This window comes from Ciconia boyciana, chromosome 1, assembly GCF_034638445.1.
Source record: "Ciconia boyciana chromosome 1, ASM3463844v1, whole genome shotgun sequence".
NCBI lineage: Eukaryota > Metazoa > Chordata > Aves > Ciconiiformes > Ciconiidae > Ciconia > Ciconia boyciana.
In genome coordinates, this window is record NC_132934.1 from 29,793,001 (window position 1) to 29,803,000 (window position 10,000).

Below are 10,000 nucleotides of genomic sequence, written 5' to 3' on the forward strand. Positions count from 1 at the left end.
CAACATAGTTCATCAAGCCAATAACAGGACTGTCCATACTCCATATAAGTGCTTATAAGAACCTAATGAAGTCTATTATTTTAGCTTATTTACTTTCTATAAATCCACCAATTTGTGATCATAATGCTTGAACAAGGTGCAAATCGTATATAATTTAAAATTTTTTACTTAGCCCAGTTGCTCTTTGCACATAGTCTAAAATTTCTCATGTTTAACTTTCCCCAGTACATATTCGTGCCACAGAGAAAACACATTTTGTGATTTTACTCAGCTGATATAGATATTCTTAAGCATCAGCATTGCTTTATGTAGTTGCCCAGCTGAAGGAAATGTATTAAAACCAGCAATCATTTACTTGCTTCCTTCAGAAAAAGCTGTAACAAACTGGATTTGTTTATTTGAAAGCCCCCAATAAAATGACTCAGGGAAACCAAAACTGGAATGTTAAACTATGACATCAGTACATCATATCTTGCACATATTTAAAAAATAAAAAATCTTAAGAATAATAACTGCAGGTACAATGGGGTTTGCTCTGTTTTTCTGCTTGTCAAAGTTTGTTAGGCAAGTTGGATATTAAAAATAACATTTTAGAGAGTTACTACGGTGACAATAATAAAACCTGCCATCATTTTCCTCTTAAATCATATTTCAAAAGGCATCTGGCCAAAAACAGAAAAAAAAAGAAATAGGAAAAAGAGCAAGAAAAGCGAAAGTAGCATAAAGCTATGCCCATTATCTAAAGGACATCCTCCTACATGTTTACTAGTGTTTATGTTTCACATCAACATATTTTATAGAAGGATTTATATGCCTAATTCAAGTTGTATTTAAATCCTATGGTGCAGACCCTACCATAAAATGCCTCTTGAGTCCTATTAACAGTACCCATGGTTTTACTTTGCCTGTCTGCTTATTTAAGATCTAATCACAGTTTTGAAGAAAAGATTGTCACTTCTAAGCCTGTCCCCTCAGAACCTGTCTGTTATTAGTACTCAACTGGATATTTTCATCTTCAGTTGTTATTCTCTGTGGTCTTTGCAAATGCTATCTACTGGAATCTGTGACTGTATGGACAAATAGGCTACAAATGCCTAGGACTGCTGCTTTGAGAAACATGTAAGTGGCACATTATTCTGTTGGTATTTTTGTGTTTTAAAGTGTTTCACTTAAATTTAGTTTTCTAAACACTTTCACCAATTAAATACACTCTCTCTCAATAAAGATTTTAAAATGCTGTTATAATCTGAACACCTGAATAAAGGTGATGGCATGCTTTTCAATGAAAACAATATTAAATTTTTATATATGTGTGTGCATGTGTATATATAATTTTATATGAAAATAGTATATATACACAGTGTACATATATAGATAATAGTGTGTATATATATAGGTGTAAGCCTACTAAGAACTTAATGAAGACACTGAAACCTATATTTCCTCAGACTGTAATACTGTAAGTGCTCAATTGTTAAAACAGAATACACTTGAATTTGAAGCAAGGCACAGATTTAAGCCTTAACAACTTCTCATATTTCAATCTGCAACTATTTAATTCTTCCACATTTTCTGTCACCATTTAAAATATTTAGCTATAAATGTAGCTAGTGTACACTGCTTAATTCAGCACTAAGAATGATTCAATTTTAAGAGCTATTATGACCTGTTATTTCAGAGGCCCATACACATGCAATTTATCTATCATGTTAAAACATGTTTCTATAAAACAGGATTTGTATAATATTTTTTCTTAGGGGAGACAACTTTCCTTCCATTAATGCAATACCTGACGTTGCAATGAAAAACCGCAGTATTTACAAATGAAGGGTTTGAACTCCAAAGGTGCTGAGTGGCCTCAGCAGATGAGAGGACCAGACACTGAAGATTTTCAGGAGTTCAGAGCAGGTACTGGCACTCTGCAGAATCAGACCCCAATTGTTTACCAAACAAACCCTTTGGGCTTCACTGCGTTAGTACAATCTGCATCCCCTGATGGGGGGACAACTCTTTAGGTAGACAAAGTAGAAGGAATTATGTTTGTGCAGGTTTTAAAAGGAAAAGAAATCTTACAGTGACAAAAATTAATTGATTGCATCTCATAATTAGATGGAATCAGCTGTCAGACAAGGGTTTAATTTTACAGTTTTCAACATAAAAGCAGTTCTCCGTCAACTCGTTGAGAAAACAAACAGACAAACTTAAAAAAAAGATTTAAAAGTGAGAATGGAAACATACCTACAGAAAAGCTGTTTCTCTCTGTTCCCATATTTTCAAAATCACACATCCAAATTACACTCATGCACGCACAGACAGGCACATGCTCATTTTTATTTCAGTGGTTCTGAGCTAACCAGCATTTTTTATTTACACCTACGACAGCAAAGCATCTTTATTGTGAGAAGTCACTCTGGTCCCTTCACCCCAGCTCCGACTTTGGAGCAATTCATCGCAAGCGAAGCGAAGTCTCAAGTAATGTGGCCCTCTGGTGGAAAGCTCTGCATCACGCCCTGCGCGACCGGATCGCACAGTAAACTAACAGATTCTGAAAACATGCACTGCAAGGCTTCGGCACAACTTTTATAAATACGCCGCGGGATTTTAATCGCCAGGCGAGCGCGGCGGTGTGCAGCGGTATCAGCAAGACGTTGCCGCCACGAAAACGGGATCCTGGCGTTTCAGCATTAGCACGCACAAAACCAACAACAAATAACGCCCCGCGCTCTTCACTTGCACGACACTTCACATTCAGCACGCACAGAGGGGCTGCGGAAGGGTGCCCGTCCGAAAACAGCCCTTTAGTTGTTTAAAAACAAACAGGAAGCCAAACAAACTTACCTGCTGTTGTTGCAGATGCAGCAGTTCTACTGTGCTTACTTCAGTGCTCGTGTCACCACTTGATCTTCCATCTCTGCTGCCAGCATCTAATTGGCTGCTTAGAGTGCTCATTCCATTTTGATTCATTGAACTGTTGCTTATTGTCTCTGTCGCAGATTCCTGCATCATGACTTAATACCTAAAAGTGATTAAGAAGTATCAATTAACACACGCGTTACACCTTCACACTTCCATTATCAAGATGTCCCTCTCTGCCAATTACACAGACAGCATCCTTAGAAGAAGAAAAAAGCCTCGCGGAGCCGTTTACCAAGAAGTGCGATGCAAACTCTGCTTTCATAGAGATCCTAATCACCGGAATTATGGTTTCTATAAGCAATCTTTGTGTGCTTACATTTAACGGCCAAAATAACACACCATGCACGCAGCATGGTCAATAGCATTTATGAACGACTACATTTTAAAGTCTACCTATAAAACCAGTTTAAATGAAGGCACGATTTCACACACTGCTCTATATTTCCTATTATCTAGCTTTGACAACCATGGATGACTATACAGCCTTATTTAAAATATTCACTATCTTGATTCTGTCAGAATTTTACAGCATATCTTATGCAAGGCTGTTGTTTAATGATGCACAGCTAATCATACAAAATTAAAATTTTGTAAGGGTGTTACAAATCATATGGTATCAACCAATGATAAATAGTATAATGGGCTTCTCCTTTTTTGTGACTAAATAAAATTTTGCCTCGGAGGCATTTTAAGAAAAAGCTCCTGCTGCAAACACGTCAGATATTGCCTATTTTTTTAATCAAACGGCTGATATTCATTTATTTTTCTGACATTTAAAACATTTAATACTGTCCTTCCTGGGAAGTAATTAAGCTTATGCATGAGCAGCAATCAAACTGTTCACTTGAAGATGACTTAAAACTCAATTTTAACATAGGCAAATAAATGAAAGATATAAAATTAATTTTCCAGGCATGTATTAGATATGAAAGCTGGAAATAAAATCTATCAAGAATATCACTAATGATTGTGCTAAAAACAGCATAAATTATGCATATTACCTTCTCTACAGTAATAAATGTTTTATCATTTTCACTGCATAAATATACTGTACTTTCAGGATAGCAATGAGATGTCCTGCCAAGATCAGTTGAAATCTTTGCAGTAAATAAAGAACCAGCGTGCCCTTACAAACCAGAATTTCAAGGCGCATTTTGTATCTGTAATGTGGAAAGGTCAACGTCTCTTCTCGGAGCCACCAAAGTCCTCTCCTGCTCTCGCAGGCTCAGAATGGACCTCACTTTCCTTCACCCTCACCCCCGACGTACTGAAAGAGTCCCCACAACAACCTGGCTGAGCTGTGACTTTAAAAGACACCTCTGAAGGGAGAGGGACGTGTAAGCAAACTCAGGAAAAGAAACAAAGCTTGCTGCCTAGCCTAATTATTGAACTTAGTTATTTGTTCCCTTGCAAAGTATGAGCAATAGCCTTTCTCTGCAAAAAAAAAGGCAGGAAAAGGATCATTACAACTTCAACTACGTGCATGGGATATTAATCAAAACGCTGTATGAATTAACACAAACAAGCGCCCACCAGATAAAGTGAAAGTATATATTGTGTGAAGAAAGTTACAATAGTAAAAGATGAGTTATTTAAAGATGGTCTGGTCAAAAATAAACAGGATGCAAAAAACCCAAACACGAACACAGTTAACATAAAGGAGGGCAGCTGTTATAGCCCAGTAAACAACAGCAGCACCAGATGTGTTTATGAACAAACAGCCCTTCTTAAACACTCTTACGAACATCAGCAAAGAAAAATAATAGAAATGGAAAATGTGATACACGCAGTGATTAATTTTACAAGGCAAAAACAAAGCTAATACTCTTTTCTGAGATTAGGCAGCTAATAAGTATTCAAATTAGGCATAAATTTTACATGTACAATGTTTAAAATATTCAGAGAAAAGGGTCTGATTGCCCTTAGTAGTTATATGAAAATTCTAATGCGGGTATGCCACAACTGAGGGAGTAGGCAGCCCTTTCTGATTTTTACAATATTTACTTTCAATAAAAAGACATGTATATCAGAGTGGAAATCTATTTAAAACACTTCATCAACTGTATCGTTACAAGGATTTGGAAATTCGGGAAATTCAAACATTAATCCTCTTTTAGTCAAACAAAGATTTAACCAACAGACAGGTTCATCTTTTACAAATTCGAACGTTAGACAATAACAGTGGTACATTTAGCCAAGCGCATTAAAAGGGCAAAGGGGTATAAATGTTAGATAATCAAAACATTAGAAAACACTCAGAAATTTAATAAATAAATACATCAGCCCCCCTGTTTTTACATCTCTCCAACTCTTTCATTACAATTAGCAGAGAAGGGTTAAACATCTTCCAGTTCATATTAACCAAAGGGTTTTATGTCTTGTGGATTTTGTATCCTTGCAAAGCCCCAGAGTGTAGTTCGGGCTCTGCATTTTAAGTTAAAGTGTCTGTGAGCCAGCAGAATCGGCTTTAACATAACATGACCAGTAACACTACTCTGGCAACAGAAAACAACAGATCTGACCCAACAGCTGTGTACAGAGAGAATGAAACTATAGAGTATCAGTACTAGAAAGGGTAATTTATTTGGAAGTGAAGTGGAAGAAATACTAGAGTATTTATATGAAGAAGAAAGAGTCCCTAGAATTTTATGTTAAAAATAAAACGTGTTTTCTAGTTGTAAAAGGGTATTTTTAAAAACACTACTGAAACTTTGGCTTCAGTAATGCTCTGTGTTGGTTGTCCACAGCCCCCTTCTCACTGCCGGCAACTAAAAAAGGGCTGCTGGAAAAAGCAAGATCACAGAACCTTTTTCTTTTCCCTTCTTTTCTCTTGCTTATACACACACGTATACACATGTATCTATACACATGTGTGTGTAGGTACTATCAACTCTAAACCCTCACAAATTAAAGCACTGAAAACATCTAAACGAGGATCATTTCTCCTATCTATGTATCAGTAATTTCAGTTATTGGTGGCAGAATAATTTGAACCTGCAACATCTTACTAAGCAAACTAATGTACTTTTTTTCTTGCTTTTACAACAGTAGTGCAGGTTGTTAGCATAATAATCATAAATAAATACAAACGAAATACAATGACTGCCAGATACTAAGGCTGAAAGTTTAATATTTCAAATAGGACAAGAAAAAATATACAGGTCCCTGTTTACACACATTTATACACATTCACACTTCCTAATCCTTCTCTTTTTCTCTTGCTGTCACACTCGCTGTCAGTCACAAGCGAGCCTACACAGGCACACGCGCACACACGCACCCACATTCACAGACACATACGTTCACCAGCACCTACTTCTGCTGTGCTTCCCAAACTCTTGTTGCCAAAGGTGAGACATAAGCTCTGCTACCAGGAATTTTAAACAAAGGTATAAGGAAAGTATTTGCTGCTCTCTGCGAGAGAGAATGAAACTGTAGATTACTTTAGTGTGTGGTTGCACTGCAGGTTGAATGCCAAATTCTGCCAGGGTACATGGGCAATCACCCGCACCAAAAAAGAAATACTGGTCCTGTCAAGTTAGAAGCTACAGTTTTACTTTTCTCCCCTGCAGTGAATCGTACGTTTTCCGCGTGCGCGTGTGCACGCGTGCACGTGTGTGTGTTTTAAGCTGGCGAGTCACCGTACAGATACTTATTCTCTACACCGCTTCCCTTTTGAAACATTAAACTGACACTGGAACTGACTGCACAAGATTGCATTTTCTCTTCCTAAACAACTTGAATTGAAAGGTTACTTAGTGTAACAATATTTACTTGCAGAATTGTGTTGTTACCAAGGGTATAATGGATGGTGGCTATGCAGGTTTACGCAAGAATGAGTGAAGCATGAGGCATTAGCCATGTGTTTGACATGTTTCAAATTGCTATAATCCAGCATTAAACACACCCAGCAATTCATGCCATTTCTTGCAGCCATAATCTTGAATAAAGCGTGCACAACCACTTATTATATAAATTAGTATATGACTCCCTGTTATAGTCACAACAGTGCTTTTGTGTTTATTTTGCATCAAGATGTGGTCTTTTATTTGTACAAATAGCAGGATAGAGAGCCGTAGCTCAATTAGACCTCCTTACTTTATGATAGGGCGCACCGAACGCCAGGCTGGCGGCGTTTGCTCTGCCCTGCCAGGTACAGCTTCTGCTGGCGCCCCGCTCCCCGGCGCGAAGGGCCGCTGCCGCCGGCCGGGCCGCCCCCCGCCCGTCCCCGAGCCGCCGCCCGCCCCGCCGCCCTGCCGGGAGGCGGCAGCGGCTGCGCAGCATGGCAGCTGCCGCCAGGGGGCGCCCCGGGGCCGGCAGCCCGCCCCGCCCCGCCCCGCCCCGCCCCGGGGCCTGCTGGCCGTGCCCCGCCCGCCCCCGGGCGCTCCTGCGCGGGCTGCGGGGCCCGGCCCTGCGCGGCCTGGTGGCCCCCGATGGCACTTTGCCACCTGCTGAGACAAACGAGAAGCTGATGTCCAGCTGCCGGGCGGTCCTGTGCCCCCACGGGTGAGGCCGCCTTTGCGCCCTTACGGAGCGGAGAGCGCGCTGCGTACCGCCCGTCAGTCCTGGAGACGTGGCGGTCGGCAGCCGCCATCACAAAGCACGTCCAGAAACCAGCGCGGCTGCCTGCCCTGCTCCGGGGTGAGCCCCCCGAACCAAGGCAGCACCCCCAGGCCCATAACCGTCCACCGGCGTTGAGGGGCCCACGTGGGTTGATCCACAGCCGAGACAGACCTGTAGCGCACACTGCGCAACACCACGAGCCTGACGTTCCCCGGCGCGCTCACGCATTTACCTTGTTCCACTTCCTAAGACACAGCCTAAACTTCAGCCTTTTGAAACTGGCCTATGATGTAAAAGCAGAGGTGAGGAGCTAGGCTTAAATAATGGTAACTTTTGTGCTCTGCTGGAATTAATTCATCATTGACACAAGGCACAATGCATCTGAAGTCTTGTGCTGGTATGTTAAAAGTCTTTAATACTTAAGATTGCCTAATAAATCAAAATGCCAAATATGAAGGACATAGCTGAATGTGTGAGAACAAAAAATTAGACAAGCTAAGAGAATATTTGTAAAGGGTTTTTTTTTTCCACTTTATCTAAAACATTAAGCTTTCAAAGCTTGAGTTAAGCAGAGACGTAACGTCACTGCGTATTTTTTAAATAAGTAAATTAATATGATTAAAACACTAATTAGGTCAACTGCTATTGAAACACTGTAAAATAAAGTATCTGTATTAGTAGGTTTAATATACTACTATCTACTCAAATAAGTTTTGTCTGTAAAAATGTATGCTCAAACACCTTGTGCTGGAAGGTCTTTCAGGAAAACTGAGCTTCCAGTTGGGAGTTACAGGACGTATCTTGGCACAATCAGAAAGAATACGTATCACATCTGCATCAGTGAGTGAAGTCAGCATCTTTGATGAGAAAAAATAGAATTTTCATGGTAAAGAAATCATCTCTTCAAAGCCAACTAATCATTTTACTATGTAGAATACCCTCATGAGCGAAGATGGTAGTTGAGAGTAAAGTAACAGTTCAAAAATGGCTAAAAAGGGCAGTGATGGGACAATAGTGTCTGGATCACAACACAGAAAGCACTGCTGCTGCCAAGAATTCAAGCTGTAGTATGAAACTTTTAAGTGGGCACTCATACAGTGGGTCTCGGAAGGCCATTTTTGAACACAGATTTACAATAAAATTGACAACTGGATTTTTGCAATTTATCACAGATGAGATTTATTTACTACAGAGAAGAGCCAGCAACGCCCCCGTCCACACACACACACAGAGTGCCAGGTAAAGAAAACATGCATCCTTCCTGCAGCATTCTGTCTTAACAGGTGTGCTCAGCTGGCATGAGAAGGCTTTAAGAAATCAGATTAATTGATTTGTGCTGAAGTTAACCACAACTGCAAAAACAAGCATTGCCTAAAATATTTCTCTCTGTACTATGCACCACAATTTTTCCCACTGTCTGTGTATTATGCTTTATTTATACATCAGATGTTTAAATGAACATCCTTCTAACTGACTGGCACAAACAGTCAGATAAAGGTATTGAAGGTAGACTATCATATTCAATCTTAAACTAAAAGCTATCCTGCATTTTAAAGGCTGTATGTTTTCCTTTCACACCATCTCAATTCCTCAGGACTAATAAAAATAGTAGGTCAGTCCTGAGCACAGTAATTTATCTGCTTTCTAAAATTCAGGAATATGTTGTCACACTCACTTGATTATTAAACAACAGTTCACTTCCCTAAACAGCAAGTAAGGTCTAATTAATTTCCACCTGCGATTTATTTTTGCTTAGTGGAAAAAAAAATCCCTACAAAGGCCAGTGTTACCTATATGAGTAGTCTGTACAATATTGTAAGATGCGTACCTTACACATAGGATAGTGGCAAAAGCCTGCTAGAGTGCATTACCTACAGCCCACACAAATGAGCAGCCAATTTCAGGGTAAGATTCTTATTTGAGCAATGACAGCTTGGGAAACCCCACCTTGGAAAGCAACTCCTCTCACCCCCTTTCTCTGTATCTATCTCCCTCTCTTTCCCAGTCTTAAAAAAAAAAAAAAAAAAAAGGGCAAAAAAAAAAAAAGCACCGCTCTCCAAGCTCTTGAGAGTAGGGAGACTTTATTACAGTCAATGGAGAATTTAATAGTGAGAAAGCATTAGGGCAGTAGGAAATAATTAGAATTGTGAGAGCTAGGGAAGACCTGCCTAGCAGGCAAATTCCCTTTAAAAAAAAAAAAAGGACAAAGAAAAAAAAAGCTTCTTACAGAGTCTGTAGGGCTTACAAACTGCAAACCCAGGGCCAACTTTTTATACCTGTTTTTTTGGTTGGGTTGTTGGGGTTTTTTTGTGAGGAGCTTGCAACAACTATCACTGATATTTCCCCTCCCCTGATCTTTGAATATCGTGATAGTACCTCTACCTCACCAGACAGTCTTTGTTTAACCCTCATGCTTTCTTGACTTCTCGCCCAGGCTGCTGCTCAAAGCTTCCCTTCAGTATCCCTTGAGAGTTTTTTTCCCTGTCCATAAACTACTTTTTCCACAGATCCTCTTTCTAGA

At 39.8% G+C, this 10,000-nt stretch overlaps 1 protein-coding gene across 1 annotated transcript in view; it reads right to left on the reverse strand.

Moving 5' to 3' along the window:
- The window catches only part of FOXP2 (forkhead box P2), a 299,007-nt gene that overhangs the window by 193,493 nt on the left and 95,514 nt on the right, over positions 1-10,000 (reverse strand). Inside the window, exon 2 of the mRNA XM_072872044.1 lies at positions 2,839-3,016. Coding sequence (XP_072728145.1) covers positions 2,839-3,006 — 168 coding nt within the window. The 5' untranslated portion in view covers positions 3,007-3,016. The remainder of the gene's footprint in view (positions 1-2,838; positions 3,017-10,000) is intronic.